The sequence below is a fragment of the Dendropsophus ebraccatus genome, chromosome 14 (genome assembly GCF_027789765.1).
Source record: "Dendropsophus ebraccatus isolate aDenEbr1 chromosome 14, aDenEbr1.pat, whole genome shotgun sequence".
Lineage (NCBI taxonomy): Eukaryota > Metazoa > Chordata > Amphibia > Anura > Hylidae > Dendropsophus > Dendropsophus ebraccatus.
In genome coordinates, this window is record NC_091467.1 from 39,285,405 (window position 1) to 39,311,622 (window position 26,218).

The window sequence follows — 26,218 nt, forward strand, 5'->3', positions numbered from 1 at the left end:
CAGTATATTTCAGTCAGTATTGCAACCAAAACCAGGTGTGGATTAAAAACACAGAAAGGATCTGTTCACACAATGTTGAAATTGAGTGGATGGCCGCCATATAACAGTAGATAACTGCCATTATTTCAATATAACAGCCGTTGTTCTAAAATAACAGCAAATATTTGCCATTAAATGGCAGCCATCCACTCAATTTCAACATTGTGTGAACAGATCCTTTGTGTTTTTAATCCACTCCTGGTTTTGGTTGCAATACTGACTGAAATATACTGACTGAAATCTACATTGTGTGAACGCAGCCTAAAGGGGTAGTGCGGCACTAAACAATTATTCACTAAATAACACACATTACAATGTTAAACAACTTTATAATGTATGTTATGTTAGTGAATGGCCCCCTTCCCCACGTTTCCCTTCATCCACGCCACCCCCGGAAGTGTAGTGCTCCATACTCACCTGACGTATGTCAACCCCCGTCCGTCATCTTGCGACAATGATGTAATCTTCGGGTAGGCGGCCGAACCGCTCCGACCGTCCCTCGTGCCGGCCGCCCTCTGCCGCACAGTTATGCTCAGCCAATCGCGGCTGAGCAGCGGATGACGCGGCAGAGAGCGGCTGGCACGAGGGACGTCTGAGCGGTTTGGACGGCCAGCCGCCCGAAGATTACATCATTGTCGCAAGATGGCAGACGGGGGTCGACACGCATCAGGTGAGTATAGAGCACTACACTTCCGGGGGTGGCGTGGGTTGGGGGAAACACGGGGAAGGGGGCCATTCACTAACATAACATACATTACAAAGTTGTATAACTTTGTAATGTGTGTTATTTAGTGAATAATTGTTTAGTGCCGCAATACCCCTTTAAAGAGGATGTACCACCAGGTACATCCTCTTTAATCTGAACCGACGGACTGAACGGGGCCGTCACGGGGAAGCCGGTGCCACAGTCCATAACATTGTTTATTCAATTCATAAGAAACAATACAAGACAGGGAGACAGTATTCAGCAGTAATTTATTCCGATGTGCCCGCCATTAAAAGACGTACGCATCGGAATAAAGCCCATTAGTGGCCGCCGTTAAAATACCTGCGGCGGTCACTAAGGGGTTAAGAAGTTATAACTCTGCGGTGCTTTCAACTATTGCAGTTATTCTGAGACTGTTTTTTCGTGACATATTCCTCTTCATGTTTGTGGTATACGTTGGGTGATACACTCAGTTGCTTTTTGTAAAATTTTGTAAAAAAAAAAAAAAAAAACAATTTGGGCAAAAATTTTGAAATATAAAGAACATTTCATAACTTTATTAACCCTTTGAGCGGTTCGCAGAAATTTAAGCAAGTTGGGGAAATTTAACAATTTTTTTTGGCAGATATTCTATTTTAATTAATTTTTTCCTCTAACACAGCAAATACAGAGAAATTCCACTCACTATTGATTCCCCTTATTCCAAGGTGTCTAGAAATCCCCCTATACATGACCACAGTGCGTCACGTGACTCAACCACAGGCAACAGACATGACAGAGACCTGGTGAATTTTGGGGGCCCTTTTTTAATTTCATTTTTTTTTAGCCATTATACTATGTCACAGAGGCCTTGCAGTGTAATATAATATTGCAACGTAATATTTGTGTAAGACAAGTTGCCGTTTCCATGTGTACCATTCTGGGGAACATGTGACACTCTAATAATTTTTTATGAGGTGATATGAATAAACGATCAGACCCCTGCCTCAGTACAAGGGCCTGATCAGTATATACCATAGCAGCCCAGACGCATTCAGCATCATCTGGGTTGCCATGGTAACCCCCTGGAGCCGTGAAGGGGGGGTGGTCGGAGGGAGAAGATCTCCCTCCAGATTCCATATGGACCGTGGCGCCTATGGGGTTAACTGCCCGAGAGGGGGGCGCAGCTCCCCTCCGGGCAGTGGCAGAGGGAGGAGGCTGTGTGACACAGCCTCCTCCCGCTGCCCGATCGTAGTTAGGGACAGCATGACGTTTGGGAAACGTCATGTTGCAGAAACTACCTGCATTACATGATATTTCCCAAACGTCATTTTGCGGGAGGGGTTAATCGAACTGGTGGTAAGTGCCAAATTTTACTCTCTTTCTCTTCATATTGGTTCTTTGGTTCTAAGCACCTTACCATGAACTTTGTTAGCTGACCTCACCTAATTGTCATATCCACTTGTGAATGGTGTAACAATTAGTTCACTGGTGCCAGACATCTACAGGCATTTATGAATGAATGGCTAAAAAGGTAAGGCTGCATGCAAACATTTCTGATGTACGGTCCGCAAGTGGACTGTGTATCACAGACTGAACTATTGACCACTTTTGGAACTCTGGCATCATGATTTATTATGATGCCAGGAGCTCCAAAACAGTTAAGACTTCGTGCTACTGTGTTGACGCTAGTGATGTCACGATACCAGAATTTTGAGTTCGATACCGATACCAGCTGTTTTATTTTGATACTCGATACCATTTCAACACTAAAGTTTAAAAAAAAAAAACTGTAAAAATACAAATATAATGCCCCCCCCAGACTGCAGATATGTGCACAACACCTCCCAGCATGCCTCTATGTGCAGAAGGAGGTATGCTGGGAGTTGTTGTGTACAAAGAGGTATGCTGGGAGTTGTTGTGCAGAAGGAGGTATGCTGGGAGTTGTTGTGCAGAAGGAGGTATGCTGGGAGTTGTTGTGTACAAGGAGGTATGCTGGGAGTTGTTGTGTACAAGGAGGTATGCTGGGAGTTGTTGTGTACAAGGAGGTATGCTGGGAGTTGTTGTGTACAAGGAGGTATGCTGGGAGTTGTTTGTACAAGGAGGTATGCTGGGAGTAGTGATGCACGATGCACCGAAATATCGATACTACTATCGATATTTCGGGCAGAAAAACGGTTCGATACCAGGATTTCCTGGTATCGATACTTCATGTTAATCTGCATAATAGTGCAGATTAACATGAAGTATGGTGCAGAGAACACGGCCGGCAGCTACCTGAGCGCCGGCCGTGTGCTCTGTGTGCCGCCCCCTGTCGTCCCCTCCTCCGCCCGCACGCTCTCCGCGGCGCCAAATTTAAATAGCCGGCACATAGCGATCGCTAGTACCGGCTATTTTAAGGGTATATTCACACGAACGGTCTCGCTGCGAGCCCGGCAGGTCCTGGCAGTTCCCATACACTACATACTTGCTGCGGTCTAAACGACCGCAGCGAGTATGTAATTCTGCCGCCCTTAACCCCTTCTGCTCCCGGCCGGCTCCCCCGCTGTAAGCATACTTTACCTGTCCTTGCTGCACGGGGTCCCGGCGTCCTGCTCTCCCGTCCGGCCAATCAGTGGCTGTAGCTGGGCAACACACTAATTGGCCGGACGGGAGAGCAGGACGCCGGGACCCCGTGCAGCAAGGACAGGTAAAGTATGCTTACAGCGGGGGAGCCGGCCGGGAGCAGAAGGGGTTAAGGGCGGCAGAATTACATACTCGCTGTGGTCGTTTAGACCGCAGCAAGTATGTAGTGTATGGGAACTGCCAGGACCTGCCGGGCTCGCAGCGAGAATCTCGCTGCGAGCCCGTTCGTGTGAATATACCCTTAAGGGTAGATGCCGCTGTCATAACCGACAGCGGCATTTAACCCCCGCAGAGCCAATCCATATGCAGCACGAGTCTGCTGCATATGGATCGGACCCTCACTGCTAATGACTGCGGCCCGCAATCCCGCGGGCGGCAGTCATTCAACCATTCCAAATACGGGACCCGCCGGTGCTGCGGCAGCGGTCCCTTACACCAGCCAGTTCCCCAACCTCCGGGTCCACAATCCTGTCGCCCCCCCCCCCCTTTCCGCGGGGCCCACCGATACAGTGGCACAACAACTTCCAGAATACCTTCTTGTGGGGAGTTGTTGTTCACAAGGAGGCATGCTGAGAGTTGTTGTGCCAGGAGGCTGCTAATGCATTACAACTCCCAGCAGCATACCTCCTTGTGCACTACATCCCCCAGCATATCTCTTTGTGCACGAGGAGGCATGCTGGGAGTTGTAGTGCACAAGAATGTATGCTGCACGGAGTGGTTGTGTCAGGAGCTGCACAACTGCAATTCCCTGCATACCTCCTTGTGCACTACAACTCCCAGCATACCTTCTTGTGGGGAGTTGCAAAGCACAAGGAATTATGCTGGAAGTTGTTGTTGTGGAAGGTGTAGTGCACCAGGAGGTATGCTGGGAGGTGTAGTGCACAAGGAGGTATGCTGGGAGTTGCAGTTGCGCGGCAGCAGCCTTTCAAAACATCCCAGCATACCTTCTTATGCACTACAACTCCTAGCATGAGTTGTTGTGCACAGGGAGGTATGTTTGAGGTTAGAGGGGAATTAAAAAATGTAAAAAAAAGTTTTTAAAATAAAACAAAAAAAAATAAAATAATAAAGGTTCTAATAATCCCCCCTTTTCCCTTTAAAAAAAAAAAAAAAAAAACACATACATGTATTTGGCATCCATTACATGGGAATTGTCCGAACTATAAAATGTAACAAAGTGATCAAGAAGTCACATAAATAAAAATGTTGTGCATGGGGGGAACATATCTGTAGTCAGGGAGGAGGGAAATTATATTTGTATTTTTACTTGTTTTTTTTCTCAAACTTTTTATTTAGTATCGAATTGGTATTGAGTATCGAAATCCGAAAGCTGGTATCGGTATCGAACTCAAAATTTTGGTATTGTGACATCCCTAGCTGGGAGTTGTGCAGAAGGAGGTATGCTGGGAGTTGTTGTGTACAAGGAGGTATGCTGGGAGTTGTTGTGTACAAGGAGGTATGCTGGGAGTTGTTGTGTACAAGGAGGTATGCTGGGAGTTGTTGTGTACAAGGAGGTATGCTGGGAGTTGTTGTGTACAAGGAGGTATGCTGGGAGTTGTTGTGTACAAGGAGGTATGCTGGGAGTTGTTGTGTACAAGGAGGTATGCTGGGAGTTGTTGTGTACAAGGAGGTATGCTGGGAGTTGTTGTGTACAAGGAGGTATGCTGGGAGTTGTTGTGTACAAGGAGGTATGCTGGGAGTTGTTGTGTACAAGGAGGTATGCTGGGAGTTGTTGTGTACAAGGAGGTATGCTGGGAGTTGTTGTGTACAAGGAGGTATGCTGGGAGTTGTTGTGTACAAGGAGGTATGCTGGGAGTTGTTGTTTTGCAGAAGGAGGTATGCTGGGAGTTGTTGTTTTGCAGGAGGTATGCTGGGAGTTGTTGTTTTGCAGAAGGAGGTACGCTGGGAGTTGTTGTGTACAAGGAGGTATGCTGGGGGTTGTTGTGTACAAGGAGGTATGCTGGGAGTTGTTGTGTACAAGGAGGTATGCTGGGAGTTGTTGTGTACAAGGAGGTATGCTGGGAGTTGTTGTGTACAAGGAGGTATGCTGGGAGTTGTTGTGTACAAGGAGGTATGCTGGGAGTTGTGTCAGGAGGCTGCTGCTGTACAACTGCAGCTCCCAACATATCTCTTTGTGCACTACAACTCCCACCAATCAGCTAGTTATTCCGTTTCCTATATTTTGGGAGACCACTGAGTTTGTGGAGGCTGCAATGCAGTTATTGCCCACAAAGTATTTAAAGTGTCACTGTCAAGAATTTTTTTTTTTGCAGAAATCAATAGTCCAGGCGATTTTAAGAAACTTTGTAATTGGGTTTATTATCCGAAAAATGCATTTTTATCATGAAAAAGCAGTTTGAAGCTCTCCCCCCTGTCTTCATTGTTCTCCTATGGAGAGCTAAAGAAAAGACCAAAACAGGACAACAAAGAGTTAATCTACAAATCCCTCAGGGATATCTCTTGTGACAGTCACCAGTGACCTGTCTGAGCTCGGATTACAGCTGTTATCTGCTTTCTGCTGCCGGCTAACTCCCTCCTTCCTCCTCCCCCCTCCCCTCTCCCTAGAGCAGACAAGGTACGTCTCCTGCAACAAGTCACAATTTTCAGATTTTTCAGAGTGGATGAAAAAGAGGAAGGAGGGGGGGGACCTGGGAAAAGGCTTTTTACATGCAGATAATGGCAGATTTGGCTAATAAACCCAATTACAAAGTTTCTTAAAATCGCCTGGACTATTGATTTCTGCAAAAAAAAAAAAAAAATACGACAGTGACTCTTTAAATATGTAAAAACCTGCAACAAGTAACCATACCGCAGCATGTGAACACAGCCGCAATTGGCCAGTAACTTGTGTCATAAGAATTATAGCAAATGATCTGGATATTTATAGGATTGTTATATATATTGTAAGTGTCTGTATATATTGTGGCATTGCAGCGGGTCTATGCACAGCACCAGGGTTGGCACAATGTACATGGGGGGAGACCGCCACAGAATATTCAGACACTACAATGCCATAGATAGAGAGGGCAGAGAGAGAAAAGAGAGAGATAGATAGGAGACAGAGAGAAAGCGGAAATAGATAGATACTATAGATAGATTGATTGATTGATATGAGATAGATAGATAGATAGAGGGCGCAGAGAGAGAAAAGAGAGAGATAGGAGACAGAGAGAAAGAGGAAATAGATAGATACTGTAGATAGCTTGATTGATATGAGATAGATAGATAGGAGATACAGGGCACTCACACTGACTGATGGACACAAGAAGAGTGGAGATAAGCCTCCACCGGCTTACAGCACAGGGAGAGGGTCCTGGACACTGCACGGGGAGGCTGTGGAGGAGGGAGTAGACACACAGGCCGGGCAGAGGTCACCACACTGCCCAGGAAGCACGGCCTGTGCTATGGAGACCGCTGTGCAGCTGCCTTACATACAGAGCAGTGATTGATGTCCTGACGACCTGTCCGGGCTATCGGGCGGCTGCAGCGTTCTCTTCAGGCCCCCTGCATCCCGGTCAGTGTGATGACATGTGATTTCCCCTGGACGCTGTCTGCACTGCAATGCCGTTCTTAATAAAATAAAGGCTGCACAGCCGGCACCGTGTGACAGGGTAATCTGTAGGTTACATCCCCCTATAGCCAGAGCCGATCACCTCCACTGATGTCCACACTGATCCTGACAGCCCCGGCCTCCCCCACCTCACAGCTCAGCTACATATATAGTGGCCGCATCTCCTCCTCCTCAGCGGGGCCGCTCCATATGCAGGAGACTCGTGCTGCCTATGAAGCGGCTCGGGAAGGGGTTAAATGCCGCTGTCAGGTGTGACAGCGGCACGTACACTGTAAAATAGCCGGCACTAGCGATCGCTGTGTGCCGGCTATTTGAATTTGCCGCCGCCGGGAGAGCAGAGAAGGTGACTGCAGGGAGCAGGGGGCGGCACACAGAGAACACGGCCGGCGCTCAGCTAGCCGCCCGCCGTGTTCTCTGCTCTATACTTTATATTAAGCTGCCTAATAACACAGCTTAATATAAAGTACCGATACCAGGAAATCCTGGTACCGAACCATATTTTTGCCCAAAATATCGATAGTAGTATCGATATTTCGGTGCATCGTGCATCCCTAGTTGATGCAGCAGTGTCAGTTCAGCAGCAAAGTTGTTAAGCTGTTTTGGAGCTCTCTGCATTGTAATTAATCACAATGCTGAGAGTTTCAAAAAATGTCAATAGTTCAGCTTAGGGCTGGGCGATATGGGCAAAAAATAAAATCTCGATTTTTTAAAATTCTTTGACGATTCTCGATTTAAATCTCGATTTTTTTCCTTTTTTGCTAAATAAACAGAACATTTTCTCCCTGCAGCATCAGATACTATTTTAATATTTTAGACAACAACTGTATTGATTTCCAGTGTAACAGAGGCCCCATATAGTATAGGAAATCATGTTTGTGCCTCCATCTACGTAGGGTGTAGTAGTGGAGGTATAGTGGATAGGGGGTGTAGGAGTGGAGGTATAGTGGATAAGGGGTGTAGTAGTACAGGTATAGATGAGGGGTGACTGGGGTGACACTAAAGGGGACTGGGGTGACACTAAAGGGGACTGGGGGACACTAAAGGGGACTGGGGTGACACTGGGGGACACTAAAGGGGACTGGGGGACACTAAAGGGGACTGGGGTGACCCTGGGGGACTGGAGGGACAATGGGGGACACTAAAGGGGACTGGGGTGACCCTGGGGGACTGGAGGGACAATGGGGGACACTAAAGGGGACTGGGGTGACACTGGGGGACACTAAAGGGGACTGGGGGACACTAAAGGGGACTGGGGTGACCCTGGGGGACTGGAGGGACAATGGGGGACACTAAAGGGGACTGGGGTGACCCTGGGGGACTGGAGGGACAATGGGGGACACTAAAGGGGACTGGGGTGACACTGGGGGACACTAAAGGGGACTGGGGTGACACTAAAGGGGACTGGGGTGACACTAAAGGGGACTGGGGTGACACTAAAGGGGACTGGGGTGACACTAAAGGGGACTGGGGTGACACTAAAGGGGACTGGGGTGACACTAAAGGGGACTGGGGTGACACTAAAGGGGACTGGGGTGACACTAAAGGGGACTGGGGTGACACTAAAGGGGACACTAAAGGGGACTGGGGTGACACTAAAGGGGACTGGGGTGACACTGGGGGACTGGAGGGACAATGGGGGACTGGAGGGACAATGGGGGACTGGAGGGACAATGGGGGACTGGAGGGACAATGGGGGACACTAAAGGGGACTGGGGGGACACTGAGGGGACTGGGGGGGACACTGAGGGAACACTGAGCGGATTGGGGGGGGACACTGAGGGAACAATGAGGGGACTGAGGGGGACACACTGAAGGGGACTGGGGGGGGACACTGAAGGGGACTGGGGGTTGACACACTGAAGGGGACGGGGGGGGGGACACTGAAGGGGACTGGGGGGGGGGGACACTGAAGGGGACTGGGGGGGGGGGGACACTGAAGGGGACTGGGGGGGGGGGGGGACACTGAAGGGGACTGGGGGGGGGGGACACTGAAGGGGACTGGGGGGGGGGGGCACTGAGGGAACAATGAGGGGACGGGGGGGACACTGAAGGGGACTGGGGGGGGGGGACACTGAAGGGGACTGGGGGGGGGACACTGAGGGAACAATGAGGGGATTGGCGGGACACTGAGGGGACTGGGGGGTGACTGGTGCAGCTGGAGGTGATTGGAGCAGGAGGGCACATACATCTCCTCCTCCTCTCACCTCCACACACACGCTCCCCTCCCGGCCAGATATGGAGGTCCCGGGTCTGTGGAGGAGGAGGCCGCAGGGACTACAGTAGGTGGTGATCGCATAGCTGCGGGTCACGGTGCTATACAGCGGGAACGGGGGTCTGCAGCGAGCCCCCCGATCCCGCTGTATAGCTCCAGGACGAGCAGCGCCGCGATCACCACCTACTGTAGTCCCTGCGGCCTCCTCCTCCACAGACCCGGGACCTCCATATCTGGCCGGGAGGGGAGTGGGACGCTCAGTGGAGGGGGCGGGGGCAGATCAGCGGCGGCGCTGTCAATGGCTGGAGGCCGCCGACACTGCACCGCCCCTCTCCAGCCTGGCCACCCAGCATCTTCTCCCCGCTCACCCACACCGCCCCTCTACGGCTCTCCCGCCGGCCTGCACCGCAACCCCCCTTCTCTCAGCTCCTCCCCGGCACCGCAGCCCGAAATGATTTTTTGTGAAAATCGAATTTACGATTTTCACAAAAAATCAAATCGATTTCAACGTTCTGGACGATTAATCGAATTAATTCGATTAATCGCCCAGCCCTAGTTCAGCTAGTGATATACAGTCCTCTTGCCTTAGGTTTACTACAGAAATATATTAAGCGCATTCTGATCATTAAAGAGACTGTCAGTAGGTTGAAGCTGCCCTATGTAAGGGTAACAAACTAGTGACAGAAGCTGAACAGAATGATCACTGACATTGGTATGTGCAGCTCTGGCTGGGTTCACGCATTTTTGCAATCAGTTCAACGTATGCGTTTTTTAAATTGGTTACTTTTATGGACAGAAAAACTTAGTTACCAATACTTTTGTGTCCGTTAAAAAAAAAACGCATCTGTTTCGATTCCTTTTGTTTTATAATGGAATTAATGGAAAAACAGATGACACAATTGCAACCGTTTTTTCCATAAAACGTATACATTAAATGGATTGCAAAAACACAGTGTGAACCCAGCCTTACTGGGAGATATCTTTCTGAACAACATTGATGACTAGATTTGCATTTCCAGGGAAATACATAGTGCTTGAAAAGAACGCCCCTTTACCAGTGACTTCCCTTTAAGAGAAACTTTAACCCTGGGTGCCATCCCTTTATAAGCGAAAAGAAAAATGTGGACAGCGTTCCATAGTGTAAAGTCTGATAGCAGGTAGAAAAGACAGGAGAGTGAATGGAGACTCTCACCTGTTGTGGTTGTGCAAATACAAGGCACAACACTCAGTATACGTATGTATGTGAACCGCAGCCACTCCCAGACCAAACCGGTATGCAAATAGTCAGATCCTCCACTCCAAACCCTGGGTATAATCGGGCGCAGGTCCAAGATATATCTTACTTATATCTATATTGCCTATCTTGGACCTGCACCCGATTATACCCAGGGTTTGGAGTGGAGGATCTGACTATTTGCATCCTTTATAAGCGACATGGGTCACATACCTTTAAGAGCGACTTGGGTCCTGTCCCTTTAACCCCTTAAGGACAGAGCCTGAAATGGCCTTAAAGAGGACCTGTCACCCCCCCGTGCCGGGGTGATAGGCTCTTGACCCCCAGTTAGATTCCCTTATACGTACCTCATTTAGCAGAGTCCCGCTGCCGGAGTCGGTCCCGGGGCGAAGATATCCCGGTCAGGCTCAAGGCTCCATTTATTCTCTATGGACGCCGGACCTCTCTCTAGAGCGCGTGCGCCGGCTTCTGACCGGGATATCTCCGTCCCAGGACCGGCTCCGGGACTCGGCAGGATGAGCTACATATAAGGGGATCTAACTGGGGGTCAGGAGCCTGTCACCCCGGCACGGGGGGGGGGGGGGTGACAGGTCTCCTTTAAGGACAGGGCCAATTGTCACTTGTGTTTTCGTTTTTTCCTCCTCGCCTTCTAAGACCCATAACTCTTTCATATTTCCACCTACAGGGCCATGTGAGGGCTTGTTTTTTTCAGGAACAGCTGTACTTCGTAATGGCAACTTTTAATCTGCCATAATATGAATGATTCTATAGGTCTGTCTGAACACGGCGATATGCATGTTTACTAGGTTTTCTATGTTAATTAACTTTATTACTTTTTATGTGTTTTATGTATGAAATAGGAAGGGGGGGTGATTTTCACTTTTATTGGGGGAGGGGCTTTGGGGCACTTTGTAAAACTTTTATTGATTTATTTTTTACACTTTTATAGTTCCCTTAGGGAACGTTCACATGCATGTATTACATTACATTCACTGATCCCTGCTATGCCATAGCATTGCAGGGATCAGTGTTATCTGTGATCTTTTGATTCAGCCCGCTCCTTTAAGAGCGACCTGGGTCCCGCCCCTTTAAGAGCGGCTCTGCTACTTATAAAATGGTAAAAATCATTGCTCGGTTACCATGACAATCTTACTCATGTCAAGGAGACAAATCGTTAAAGGACAACTCCCACCCAAAAATTTTTTAGCTTATTTAACACACATTACAAAGTTATATAACTTTGTAATGTGGTTAAATACCCGGTCTGGCCCCCTTCCCCCACTTTCGGACCCCCGACCCCCCCGCCCAGAAGTTAAAGAATATATACATTACCTATTACAATCGTCACGGTCCTCTTCTCCCGGGCGGCATCTGGTGACGACGACGTCAGAGCCGGGGGGCGGTCCGGGTCTTCTTCCTCCTCGGCGTCTTCATAGAGAGTGAATGGGACGGAAAAGGCTGCTGGTGCACATGCGCACCAGCAGCCTTTTCATTGGCTGGAGCGCATCACATGGCTTCCAGCTTGCTCAGCCCTGATTGGCTGAGGTTGCTGGAAGCCATGTGATGCGCTCCAGCCAATGAAAAGGCTGCCGATGCGCAAGCGCACTGGCAGCCTTTTCCATCCCCAGGACCCGGAAGACAGAGACATCGCTGGACGGCGGTGACGGTGAGGCGGACGAATGGAGTGGCGATAGTCACCGGAGGGATGGTGAGTATGGTGTCTGTGTGTGTCTGTGTTTTTTTTTTTGGGGGGGGTCCCGCGGGAGTTGTCCTTTAAGGACTAGAGATGAGCGAACCAGGTTCGGGTTAGAGTCGATCCGAACCCGAACGATCGGCATTTGATTAGCGGGGGCTGCTGAACTTGGATAAAGCTCTAAGGTTGTCTGGAAAACATGGATACAATCAATGACTATATCCATATTTTCCACATAGCCTTAGGGCTTTATCTAAGTTCAGCAGCTACCGCTAATCAAATGCCGAAAGTTCGGGTTCGGATCGACTCGAGCATGCTCGAGGTTTGCTCATCTCTATAAGGACCTTCCATCTTCTATTGGCCAATAGTGGACATGTGACTGTGTGAATGTTGTGATACATTGCCTGACAAGACCTTAGAGTTCCTATTGGCTGCTACATTTCATCTATTTGCATATGTGCTGTGATTGGCTGTTAGCGCTCAGAGTGTGGCCATTATTTTTTATGGGAAATTAGGGGTCTTTAAACGTAAATTTTTTAAAGGGAACCTGTCACCCTCCGTGCCGGGGTGACAGGCTCCCGACCTCCCCCCTACAGTCCCCTATACTCACCTGATCCCGCCGGGTCCCGCTTCTGGATCCGGTCGCGTCACGGAGATATCAGCCGCTGCAGCCCGGCGTGCGCGCTGAGAGATGAGTCCAATGCTCATAGAGAATGACAGGCGAGTCCAGCGCTCCGTCATTCTCTATGAGCGTTGGACTCATCTCTCAGCGCGCACGCCGGGCTGCAGCGGCTGATATCTCCGTGACGCGACCGGATCCAGAAGCGGGACCCGGCGGGATCAGGTGAGTATAGGGGGCCGTGGGGGGGGGGGGGGGGTGGGGGGTCCGGTAGCCTGTCACCCTGGCACGGGGGTGACAGGTTCCCTTTAAAAACGACTAATACGATCGAAACGAAAAATAGATTGCACACCTCACAGCGCCGAGGGCTTCGAAACGCAGTTTGAACGAAGTCTGTGCGCAAAGCGGTTCGGGCTGTATTAATCACAGAAATATAGCTGGAAGACGGAGAATACAGATTACAGTATAGTGCTTTTCAAGCACTATAATAAGTGCTCTCCATGGGTTAGCTCAGTAGACCTTAATAAGTAGCAGCAAAATTCTCCCACCCGCTTCTGATTGGCAGTTATCTATCCATGCCGTGTATAGGCAGCTAACTGTCAATAAGCAGCTGGAGAGCAGGGAGAGTGGCACAGTAAAAAGCTCATTCTCCTGTATATTAGGACAACGGCTGAACAGAATGTTAACAACTCCTGGCAAAAATTATTGAATCAGTGGCCTCGGAAGATGTTCGTTCAGTTGTTTAACCCCTTAAGGACCGGGCCTAAAATGGCCTTAAGGACCGAGCCAAATTTTATGAATATGAACTGTGTCACTTTATTCATTAATAACTTCGGGATGCTTTTACTTATCCCGCTGATTCTGAGATTGTTTTCTCATGACATATTGTACTTCACATTTCTGGTAAATTGGAGTCGATACTTATAATGAATCTTTATGAAAAAAAAAAAAAAACAACATGAAAAATTGTGAAAAATGCATTTTTCCAACTTTAAAACTATTCTGCTTATACAGAAAATGGTTATGCCACATAAATTATATGTTAAATAGCATTAGCAACATGTCTTCTTTATGTTGGCAGCATTTATTAAACTATCTTTCTTTTTTTTTTTTTTAGACAATAGAAAGCTTAATACATTAGCAGCAAATTTCCAAATTTTCAGTAAAATTTCAAAATCAGATATTTTTAAGAACCTGTTCAGGTTTGAAGTGTATTTGAGGGGACTGTATGTTAGAAAGCCCCACAAAGCGCCCCATTTCTGAAACTGCACCCCCCAAACTCTGCAAAAGCACATCCAGAAAGTTTTTTAACCCTTTAGGGGAGTCACAGAAATAAAAGCCAAGTACGTAAGAAATTTAAAAATTTAAATTTTCTGTGCAGATTTTATTGTAATCCAATATTTTTCATAATTGTAAACCTATTACCAGAGAAATGCACCCCAATATTGATTTCCCCATTTCTGCAGTTTATAGAAATACCCCATATGTGGCCCTATTGCGCTATTTGACGCAACCACAAGCCTCAGATATAAAGGAGCGCCTAGTGAATTTCAATGCCTCCATTGTATTTGGTCATTTTTGACTGTAGCACTTCAGGTTGGCAGAGGCTCTAAAGGGACACCATTTACAAAACTACACCCCTTGAGGAATGTAACAAGGGGTGCGGTGAGGATCTGGACCCCACAGGTGCTTCACAGATTTTCAGAGCAATATGGCGTGAAAAAAGAAAAAAATGTTTTTTACACTAAAATGTTGTTCTAGCCTTCAATTTTTCATTTTCACAAAGGGATAAAAGGAATAACAACCGTAAAACGTGTAGCGCAGTTTCTCCCGTGTACGGAAATACCCAACATGTGGACATTAAGTGCCAAGCGGGCGCAGGACAAGCCTCCAAAGGGAAGGAGCGCCAATTGGCTTTTGGAAGCTGGATTTCACTGGAATGGATTTCAAGGGCCACGTCGCATTTACAGAGCCCTCGTGCTGCCAAAACACTGGAAACCCCCCACAAGAGACCCCATTCTGGAAACTAAACCCCTCAAGGAATCTAACAAGGGGTGCAGTGAGCATATGGACCCCACTGGTGACGGGCACAAATATGGAACAATGTGACGTAAAAGGGAAAATTTCCATTTTTTCACTTTCAAGGCACAAATGTGCCCGCCATCAAGGGGTCCATATGCTCACTGCACCCCTTGTTAGGTTCCTTGAGGGGTGTAGTTTCCAGAATGGGGTCACTTGTGGGGGGTTTCCAGTGTGTTGGCAGCACGAGGGCTCTGTAAATGCGACATGGCGTTCATCATCCATTCTGGCCAAATCCAGCCTCCAAAATCCAAATGGCGCTCCTTACCTTCGGAGGCTTGCCCTGCACCCACATGGCGCTTTATGTCCACATGTGGGGTATTTACGGACTCAGGGGAAATTACTCTACACATTGTGTGTTTTCTCTTTTAACCCCTTGTGAAAATGAAAAAAAATCAAGGCTAGACCAACATTATAGTGTTAAAAATGTAATATTTCATTTTCACGCCACATTGTTCCACATTTGTGCTTGTCACCAGTGGGGTCCATATGCTCACTACACCCCTTGTTACATTCCTTGAGGGGTGTAGTTTCCATAATGGGGTCACTTGTGGGGGGTTTTCACTGGCTTGGCAGCACAGGGAGTTTGTAAATGCAACATGGCCCTCGAAATCCATTCTACCAAAATCCATCCCCAAAAAGCTAAATGGCGCTCCTTCCCATTGGAGGCTCGTCTTGCGGCCGTATAGCGCCTTAAGTCCACATGTGGGGTATTTCCGTACTCAGGGGAAATTTCTCTACATGTTTTGTTTTGTTTCTTCTCTTTTAACCCCTTTTGCAAATGAGAAATGTCAAGACTAGATCAATTATGTTGTGTAAAAATTACATTTTTGACACTTAAACATTGGCCTAGCCGTGAATTTTTCATTTTCACAAGGATTTAAAAGACAAACAAAAACACAAAACGTGTAGAGCAGTTTGTCCCGAGTACTGAAATACCCCACACGTGGACATAAAGCGCTATGCGGCCGCAAGACGGGCCTCTGAAGGAAAGGTGCTGGTATTTGGCTTTTGGAGGCTGGATTTGGCTGGAATGGATTTTGAGGGCCATGTTGTATTTACAAGGACCCTATGCTGCCAGTACAGTGGAAAAACCCCACAAGTGACCCCATTCTGGAAACTACACCCCTCAAGGAATCTAACAAGGGGTGCAGTGAGCATATGGACCCCACTGGTGATGGGCACAAATGTGGAACAATGTGACGTGAAAGTGGAAAATTTCGTTTTTTCATTTTCACAGCACAAATGTGCCCGTCATTAAGGGGTCCATATCCTCACTGCACCCCTTGTTAGATTTCTTGAGAGGTGCAGTTTCCAGAATGGGGTCACTTGTGGGGGATTTACAGTGTTTTGGCAACACAGGGCCTTTGTAAATGTGACATGGCATTCACCATCCATTCTAGCCAAATGGCGCTCCTTCCCTTCGGAGGCTTACCCTGCACCCGCATGGCGCTTTATGTCCACATGTAGGTTATTTCCGTGCTTGCGGGAAATTGCGATACACAATTCGTGTCTTTTTTTATCTTTTAACCCCTTGTGAAAATGAAAAAATAAAGACTAGATCAATGATTTAGTGTAAAAATTTTAAATTTTTTTACACTTAATGTTGGTCTAGTCTTGATTTTTTTTCATTTCCACAAGGGGTTAAAAGAGAAAACAAACACAAACCGTGTAGGGTACTTCCCCCCCCCCCCCCCCCCCCCCCGAGTACGAAAATACCCCACATGTGGATATAATGTGCCATATGGGCACAGGGCAAGCCACCAAAGGGACAGAGCGCCATTTGGAGGCTGGAATGGAGGATGGAGGCCATGTCACATTAACAAAGCTCCTGTGCTGCCAGGACAGTAGAAACCCCCCATAGGTGACCCCATTCTGGAAACTACACCCCATAAGGAATCTAACAAGGGGTGTAGTGAGCATATGGACCCCGCACATATGTTGAACATGTGCTGTGAAGATGAAAAAAAAAAAAAAAAAAAATCACTTTCACAGCACTAATGTGCCCATCACCAGGGGGCCATATCCCCGCTGCCCCCCCTTGTTAGATTCCTTATGGGGTGTAGTTTACAGAATGGGGTCACTTGTGGGGGGTTTCTACTGTCCTGGAAGCACAGAAGCTTTGAAAATGCAACATGGCAAGTCTCTAATGGGAATGGTGGCCACAATCAGGTTTGTTCACCACGTTTGTGGTACCACGTACAGTGACAGGGGTGGTGCTATTCCTGTGAATTGTGGTCAAAATAAGGACATCGCGCTTGTCCTTATATTTGACCAACAACATATTTTCACAGGCATAGGCCTTGCTCTCCCCCCTTTGCATCAGTTGTCTAACAGGGTGACTTGGGAGGCCCCTTTGATTTTTTCGGATCGTGCCGCAAGCTACAGTAGCTCGGGCAGCGAGGGACCGAAACAGGGGGATTGCTGGTATAAAAGTTATCATCGTACAGGTGATAACCTTTTATCCAGCAGTGGGAAGATCAGTTCCCAAACGATCTTCCCACTAACTTTGAGGATGGGGGGGCATTCTGGGGGCTGGATTTGGGTGTCCCTACCCTCATATACTCCAAATCTGTAAGTGTACCCTGAGGTACTCTCACAGAGTTTGTATAGTTTCACGCCATACCGTGATCTTTTATTGGGAAGGTACTGGCGGAAATGGTGTCTTCCTTTGAAGCTCAGGAGGGACTCATCTACTGAGTATTTCTCTGGTATATACATCTCAGTAAATTTGGCTGAGAAGTGCTCTATGACCGGCCGTACTTTGTACAGTCGGTCATATGAGGGATCATCTCGCGGGGGGCACCTTGCATTGTCATTGTGCCATGGCCATACTGTAAAGTGGGGTATTATATATAATATCCCCACTCCAGCCAAATTGTGTTTTTTTTTTTTTAAGAAGAGGAGGGGTTCTGGGAGATAAATTGGTGCGCGTACAAGTTTGTTTGCGCCACCATCAAATTTACAAGTTCATCAGAGAAATAGAGCTTGAAAAAGTCTATTTCTCTGAGACCTGTGGGGTTAATTTGGATTCCCGCCGTTGCCATAAAGCCAGGAATCCGGGGCTGATGATTTTCCCTGTCTGGGGGGTGGGGGGCAGGATGGGGTCACCTGTCTGGGGGGTGGGATGGGACGACGTGTCTGGCGGGCAGCCCAAGGCGTCCTCCATGGACGCTTAGGTCGATAGTCATCATCACTGGATGATGATGATGATGATAATAATGATGATGAGGATGAGGATGGAGGAAAGAAGGATCCCCCCATTCATCCTCACTGGCCGTTTCGGTGTCGGAGGCAATAAGCGCGTATGCCTCCACCGAAAACACTCTGGGACATTATTATACGGGAATTGGTGTATGGGGGGTATGTAAATGTGATGTAGTGTAGTGGTGTAGTGTAAAACTTTATTTCAAGTAGTGTAATGTGGGGTAGTGTAGTGTAATGTAGTGTTTTATACGTGTTTTTCACAGTAAGGGAGGAAAAAAAACCTACGCCAAAAAAAGAGTTGCTGATAAATGCCGCACTGATGTGCGGTACTTATCAGCAGACAGTGTAGGATATAGAAAAAAAAGGGGGGGAAAGGGGCAAAAAAAAAACTACGCCAAAAAAGAGGAGTTGCTGATCAGCGGCGCACTTACGTGCGATGCTGATCAGCACTTAGCGGTGGAAGGGCGCTAAAAAAAAAACAAAAAAAAAACCTTTTCACCCCAAAGCCACGGAATAGTGTATTATATACACTAATCAGCCAAGATACCTGGCCGAAGATCGACGAAAAAGCCGACGGGAGCCGAGCGGAGCCGAGAACCACGACCGAGAACCAAGAGGACGCCGCGTGACCACAGATCTTCCGTCCGGACGCCGGGTTCCGGTGAGTAAGGTTCTCACATACCACACACACCTTCTCTGCACCTCTCAGCTACCTAGCTGAGGGGTGCAGAGAAAAGTAATAATAATATTATGGAATCACCCTGTAATTTTTCATTCCCACAACTAAAACCTGCATCAAATTAGATCTGCTTGTTAGTCAGCATCTCATTAAGTCCATGCCTCAGAGACTGCAAGCTGTTATAAAAGCTAGAGGTGGTGCAACAAAACACTAGTGATGTTTTAGAGTGTTCTTTTGTTTGTTTGTTTTTCGTGATATCATTTTTACCCTCTGCTTGGTCTAAAAAATTAAACGTTACTGACTACCACATTTTTAATTACTGTTAGTGTTTCTTAAAGCCAGAAAGCTGCCATTTGACATGACTTTAGTTAGGTGTCATATCTGTGATCTGCTTTTTTTCTACAACATTAAAACAACTGAATGAACAACCTTTGAGGCCAGTGATTCCATAATTCTTGCCAGGTGTTGTACATTGTTCTGTTCAGCATTTTTGGCATTGGTTTATACTACCCTAATTTAAGGCAGCATAAACCTAGTGACAGATTCTCAACAAAACCTATGTCGGGCCATCCCAGGCTCCCAGCTGTTAACTCTTCATGGAGGGAAACATTTAGCCCTAGACGACCAAGGACGTACCGGTACGCCCTGGAAGTCTGTCCCCAGACGACCCTGGGCATATCAGTACATCCTTTCCTATGAAGCACGGAGCGGAGCGCGCTTCATAGGAGGTGGGGGTCGGTTGTAGCGAGCAGTCCGGCCCTCACCGTTAATGACAGGCTGCAGCGTGTCATTAACCCCTTAAACGCTGCAATCGTGGCACAGCCGCGGCGTTCAAGTGTAAGTGACAGGGTCAGTCCCTTGTCACTTACTAATCGGGACCCCCGCAGTGTGACTGCGGGGGTCCCGATCGTTTTAACAGACCGTCTGAGGTGTCTCACCTTCCTCTCTGCGGTCCGATCGACGCTCTGCTGGTTAAGTCTGCCACAGGCAGGCTTAATCAGCATAACGTCTATCACACTTATCAATGCTATGCCTATGGTATAGCAATGATCAGTGTGCATAATCTAACAATTGTATGTAAAAGTCCCCCAAGGGGACTTAAAATGTGTAAAAAGAAAAAAAAAAATTACTTTATAAATACCCCAAAGCCCCTCCCCCAATAAAAATTTAAATCACCCCCCCCTTTCCCATTATATAAATAAAACAAATAAATAAACTATAATATAATATGCCGTAGCTTGCGCAATTGTCCGATCTATTAAAATATAACAAGCGTCATCACTAACGGCGAACGCCGTTGACCAAAAGAGGGAAAAGTGTGTCAGGATTACAGATTTTTTTGTTACAGTATATAAAAATAAATAAATAGTGATCAAAATGTCTGATCTCCACAAATATAGTATTAATAAAAACTAGAGATCATGGTGGAAAAAAAATTACCCCCGATACAGCCCCGTAGGTGAAAAAATAAAACCGTTATAAGCGTCACAATGTGTAAACCTGCATAAGGTTGTGTTCGGACTGACCTATACAGTAATGGTATCATGTCACTTTTACCGTATAGTGCATTACGTAGACACAGGAACCCCCCAAAAGTTACCATATTGCATTCTTTTTTACGATTTCACCAATTTATATCTTCATAAATAATAATTCTGGGGTTCCATCAAACATGTTATGCTAGAATGAAAAATGCCATTACAAAGTACAACTACTCCTGTAAAAAAACAAGCCCTTACATGGCCCTATAGATAGTAAACTGAAAAAGCTAGAGATTTTAGAAGGGGAGGAGGAAAAAACCAAAACACAAAAATGAAAATTTGCGCAGTCCACTGGGTGATTTTGGGCCTGGTCCTCAAAGGTTTAAGGAGAAGTCTGGCGAAAATTTTTATTAAAGTATTATTTTTGCCCCCCAAAAGTTATAATAATCACCAGTATACACTTATTACAGGAAATGCTTATGAAGTGCTTTTTTTTCTGCACTTACTACTGCATCAAGGCTTCACTTCCTGGATAAAATGGTGATGTCACGACCTGACTCCGAAAGCTGTGCAGGCTCTGGCTGCAGGAGAGGATGATGGCAGAGGGATGCTCAGTCCACTTTTAAACACAACATTAGCTGAGTGCACCTGGGTAGATTAGTGGGTGTAAATGGAAGCTCCACTCTCCAACACTGCTGTTCAACAATAAACCCCCATGCTGAATAACAAATTTTCTTATGCAAACTTCACTTTTTCCTTTAGCAGTTTTTCACAAAAAGTATTTCATAGATGTAAAATCCATACAAAAAATACATATCACCCGAGGTGCTCAGTTGGCAGACACCCTATAGATGAGGATCACTATTTACTCCTCCAGAAGATCATGATCCTCCATTTGCACAGCTATCCCCAGCTATAGGAAGTCCTCCAACTGAGCACCAGGTGATATGTATTTTTGTATGGATTTTACATCTTTGTGAAAAACTGCTAAAAAGAAAAAGTAAAAAAGTTTGCATAAGGAAATTGGTTATTCAGCATGGTGGTTTATTGTTGGACTAGAGGGATGGTCAGTGTCCCTTCAGTGCCCTGTGTCCCTCAGTGTCCCCCAGCCATTATCCTCTCCAGCAGTTACAGCCCGCACAGCTAGAGTTGTGACTTTAAGTTGAGAAGTATCCTCAAAAGGTAAAGACTTTTTTTTAACAACTTTGGCAACTTGAACATCTATTTTTGGGGACTCAAAGGAGAATCTAGCTCTGAACTCTTTAGAAATGTGTAAGCGTTTCTCAGGTTCCTTCCAGTCATCTAACATCATGTTTTTAATACTTCCATGAACAGGAAAGACAGGAAATCTTGGGGGGGGGAGCCATCGAAATCCGAACTGGAAGAGACCAGGGGGAACACACACATGCACCTGAAACCTGGCTAGCGGCATGGGAACGCCACCTCGCCGCAGCGTGAACTCCTGGAGCATGGCAGCGAGAGACAAGAGGGACCAGAAGGCAGAGGCGAACCCTGCGATCCGGTGCAGGAGTGGGAGCGGACGGACCTATCCGGCCTGCCAAGTGCGCTGATCCAGCCTGCCAGCCCCCTGTACCAGGAGAGTAACAACTTCGTGCTAGCCCTGATAGGAACAGGAAAAAACCACTGAGGCCAGTCCTGGGGGGGGGGGGGGGGGGCGCTATTTTAAAATCTCTGTGCTTCTGTTCCTATTAGGACTAATGGGGTCAATATCCAGGTGATGCGGTCATGACTGGACGTAATGAAAAGGAACTTTTTCTTCTTTTTGATGGGGGCAGCCAGCTTGCCAGGAGTAAGATCAAATAATTTTTTACATTTATCACATCAGAAATTCCTTCAAATGACAGTAACGCTTTAAAAATACTCAACAGCTCAAAGGGATAACAAGCGGATTGGTGTGTGTTCAACAACCGGGACAGCACTAGGCAATGTTTGGAAGCCCCACAAAAAATGAACCAGAATGAGAAATGGGTGAAGGCCACACACTTACGGTGTGTTATGCCCTATTCTGTGGGCAGGTGATAACCTCTTGAAATGGAAATATCCCTTTTAAGGTGGCTATACACTTCAGATAGCTATTGTATCGGCCAAGGTCCTATGGTTCAAACAAAAAACCCATGCATTTTATAAATAAAAATAAAAAAGCCAAACATTCGTAACATACTCTGCTTCTGGGCCCCTTCCAAGAACATCTGTGAAATGGTAGGTTGAAGAGTGGGACTCAACAGGATATACTTGCTCTTCAATGTCTCCAACTGGTAGTAGAAACTTTTGCTTGCAGGTTTAAACTCTATTTTTTGTAAAAGAATCTTTTTAGCAGAGGAAGTCAGCAACTTCACAAGTTCTACATCATCAGAGTACTTGCGGCCTGGCTTCAAGGCATCTTTTAGTTTCTCCACAATTGGCATCTTTGCTCTACAATGAAAGAAAGAGAAACTAACACAAAACTTACATTTTACAACACCTTATGAACACATTTAGAAAATATCACACAGAGACAGAGACACAGAAGAATTACTCATAGGCAAAGAGCCTGAAAGCGTCTTTTTCTCAATTGTGAGATCTGGCTTTCAAAAAGGGGTTTTGGCGCCTACGTGTGATCAACCATTATTCTACAAAACTCTGATTTCTACATCTACTGGAACCAGAAAGGACCCTCAGGAGGTGGACGGCAGCAAACCCTGATTTAATACAATGTGCGCACATTAGAGTCGTACCCGAGCACGTATGACCACAACAGGTGGGCGTGCACTTGTGTTTGTAAAGACCTGAATGCTCTGTCATATTGATCTGCACATGCAGCGCCATTTGTTCTATTTTATCTTTGTGCACAGGCGATTTTAAGAAAGTTTGTAATTGGGTTTATTTGCCGAAAAATTAATTTTTATCACGAAAAAGCTGTGGATTATGCAACAGAGTTTCCGTCTGTTTTAAGCAGTGTGCACATACCCCAAGAAAGCGTTAATTTACAGCTACATCACCGGGCTCTCTCCTCTGAAGTCAGCACTGACCTATGAATACCAGCTTTCACACAGCTCCCACTGTGTAATCATTTGTTCTCTGCTCTCCGCTGGTGACTAATCTCCCTCCTCCCCTCTCCATAGATTAGACAGGGCACGTCTGATGTAAACAAGACGTGATTTCCTGATAATGAGCAGTGAAGGAGAGATAGGAGGGAGGAGGGGGGGGCCTTGGGAACGTCTTTTTGAATGCAGATAATGGCATATTTGCCTAATAAACCCAATTACAAAGTTTCTTAAAATCGCCTTTACTATTGATTTCTGGGGGGGGGGGGGGGGGGGGGGGGGGGACACGACACACACACACACCATGACAGTGACACTTTAACCCCTAGACAACCCATGACGTACAGCCAGGCCCTCACCATTAATGACAGACTCCAGCGATTATGCTGCAGCCTGTCATTAACCCCTTAAACGTCGCAATTGCGCCGTTTAAGTGTAAGTGACAGAAGCAGCTTCTGTCACTTACCGATCGGGACCCCCGCAGTGTAACTTCAGGGGACCCAATCGTTTTAACGGACCGTGGGAGGTCTCTTATTTTCCTCCGTGCAGTGTGATCAGTGCGATCTGCTCATTGAGTCTGCCACAGGCACGCTCAATGAGCAGAGCGCCTATTATACTGATCAATGCTATGCCTATGGCATAGCATTGTACAGTGTGTGAAATCTAATGACTGCATGTAAAAGACTTAAAGGGGTATTCCCCCCAAAATTATTTTTGCATTAATACGTTGCCCACCCGTAGCTTTCCATCTTTCCAATATAAAGTTATTATGAATTCTGCACAGTTTTGCTGTTATCCAGCTGCATTCACCCCCACGGATTGCAGAGAATCATCAGACCTCAGTCCACACCGACACGCTCCCTGCTCCTGGCCCCCACCCTCCGTGTCGGCATCACGTGTCCTCAGTCCCAGCACAGTGAAGTGACTGAGAACACTGATGGGGTGGCTGCTGTTACAGAGGGAGACAGTGATCAGCGCAGCTGTGACTGCATCCCTCTCGAACAGCAGCCACCCGGTCACCCCCAGCCCAGCGCTCACCCCGTGTCCAGAGCCTCCCGGCAGCACTCACCCGCAGCACACAGCCCCCCGCCCCACCATCACCCGTGGCATCCCTCACTTACCCGAGGCATAGCCGCTGCACTCAGCCGCGGCACCCCCCCACGCAAGCCGCGCCGTCAACTCAGCTCTGCCGCGCCGTCGCCGCCAACTCAGCCGCGCCGTCGCCGCCAACTCAGCCGCGCCGTCGCCGCCAACTCAGCCGCGCCGTCGCCGCCAACTCAACTCAGCCGCGCCGTCGCCGCCAACTCAGCTCTGCCGCGCCGTCGCCGCCAACTCAGCTCTGCCGCGCCGTCGCCGCCAACTCAGCTCTGCCGCGCCGTCGCCGCCAACTCAGCTCTGCCGCGCCGTCGCCGCCAACTCAGCTCTGCCGCGCCGTCGCCGCCAACTCAGCTCTGCCGCGCCGTCGCCGCCAACTCAGCTCTGCCGCGCCGTCGCCGCCAACTCAGCTCTGCCGCGCCGTCGCCGCCAACTCAGCTCTGCCGCGCCGTCGCCGCCAACTCAGCTCTGCCGCGCCGTCGCCGCCAACTCAGCTCTGCCGCGCCGTCGCCGCCAACTCAGCTCTGCCGCGCCGTCGCCGCCAACTCAGCTCTGCCGCGCCGTCGCCGCCAACTCAGCTCTGCCGCGCCGTCGCCGCCAACTCAGCTCTGCCGCGCCGTCCCCCCAACTCAGCTCTGCCGCGCCGTCCCCCCAACTCAGCTCTGCTACAACGTCTCTTCCAACTCAGCTTTGCTACACCGACACCGCCATCTCAGCTCTGCTACACCGTCATCATCTCCTTCATTGTCTCAGCTCTGCTACTTCACCATCATCAGGCATAAGCATTGCATGATGGGAAATGTAGTTTCCTATCTTGGATATAGATTGGCTTTTAGAAAAACTTGTAACTCAGGAACTGCAGCAGCTAGAAAGATGGGAGACGGCTTAAAATACTCAGGGGGACATGGTGAGTAAGGCCAGCTAGGTTTGGGAGCATTTCATTTTTTTAGCTCTTGGGGGGAGTACCCCTTTAAAGTGTGTGTTAAAAAAAAAAAAAAAAAGTGAAAAGGTTTTTAAAAATACTCCAAAGCTGCTCCCCCAATAAAAAGGTAAAATCAACCCCCTTTCCAATTATAAAAGTAAAACATATAAAAATTAACATAATTATATACCGTAGCGTGCGTAATTGTCCGATCTTATATAATTTAACAATCGTCACTGCAAACGGCATAAATGGAAAGAGTGGAAAAAGTGCCAGGATTGCAGATTTTTTTTGTTGCATTATTTATATAAAAAAAAAAATAATAAAAAGTGATCAAAACGTCCGATCTACTCAAATATGGTATTAATAAAAACTAGAGATAATGGCGCAAAGAATGACGCCCCATACAGCCCCGTAGGTGAAAAACTAAAACAGTTATAAGAGTCACAATAGGACCATTTTATTAATAATTGTAAACAAAAAAAGGATTTCATAAAAAAAATATACATTAGAGCAGTGCTTCTCAAACTTTTTGTTGTCGGGCCTCACCTCGCAATCTCTGTTGATGCTGGGGCCTCACCAACAAAGACATACTACTGCGCAGCGCCAAGAAGTGCCATGCTGTGCACATAATATTCCAGAGCAGTGCCAAATCAGCACCAAAGTGCAGAACTACTTCACCTGTAGTAACCCAAAACCATACTGAAGTAATAAATACTGTCCCCTGTAGTTACCCAATACCACATTGCAGAAATAAATGTTGTTCCACCTTTAATAAGCTAACACATGTACTGCTCCACCTGCATTAAAGGAGAAGTCCGGCCAAAATTAATTTTTGATATGTTGTTACTTATGAAAAGTTATACAAATTTCTAATGTACATTAATTATGGGAAATGCACATATACTGCTATTTCCCTTAATTTAGTAGATCAGGAAGTGTTAGAAATATCTCTGAAGAAGTGACGTCACGACCCAGGGTGTAATTCCTATGGAGTGTCCAGCAGGGGGCGCTCTCTATATAGAAGTCTATG

At 47.2% G+C, this 26,218-nt stretch overlaps 1 protein-coding gene across 4 annotated transcripts in view; it reads right to left on the minus strand.

The window, feature by feature from the left end:
• USP36 (ubiquitin specific peptidase 36) overlaps positions 1-26,218 on the minus strand; it is a 224,882-nt gene that overhangs the window by 151,487 nt on the left and 47,177 nt on the right. For 3 of the 4 annotated variants that reach the window (XM_069951540.1, XM_069951538.1, XM_069951539.1), the window contains exon 2: positions 22,307-22,557. The exons of the other annotated variant lie outside the window; for it this stretch is intronic. In XM_069951540.1, the coding sequence (XP_069807641.1) occupies positions 22,307-22,550 (244 nt within the window). In that variant the 5' untranslated portion in view covers positions 22,551-22,557. The remainder of the gene's footprint in view (positions 1-22,306; positions 22,558-26,218) is intronic. 4 annotated transcript variants of the gene reach the window in all.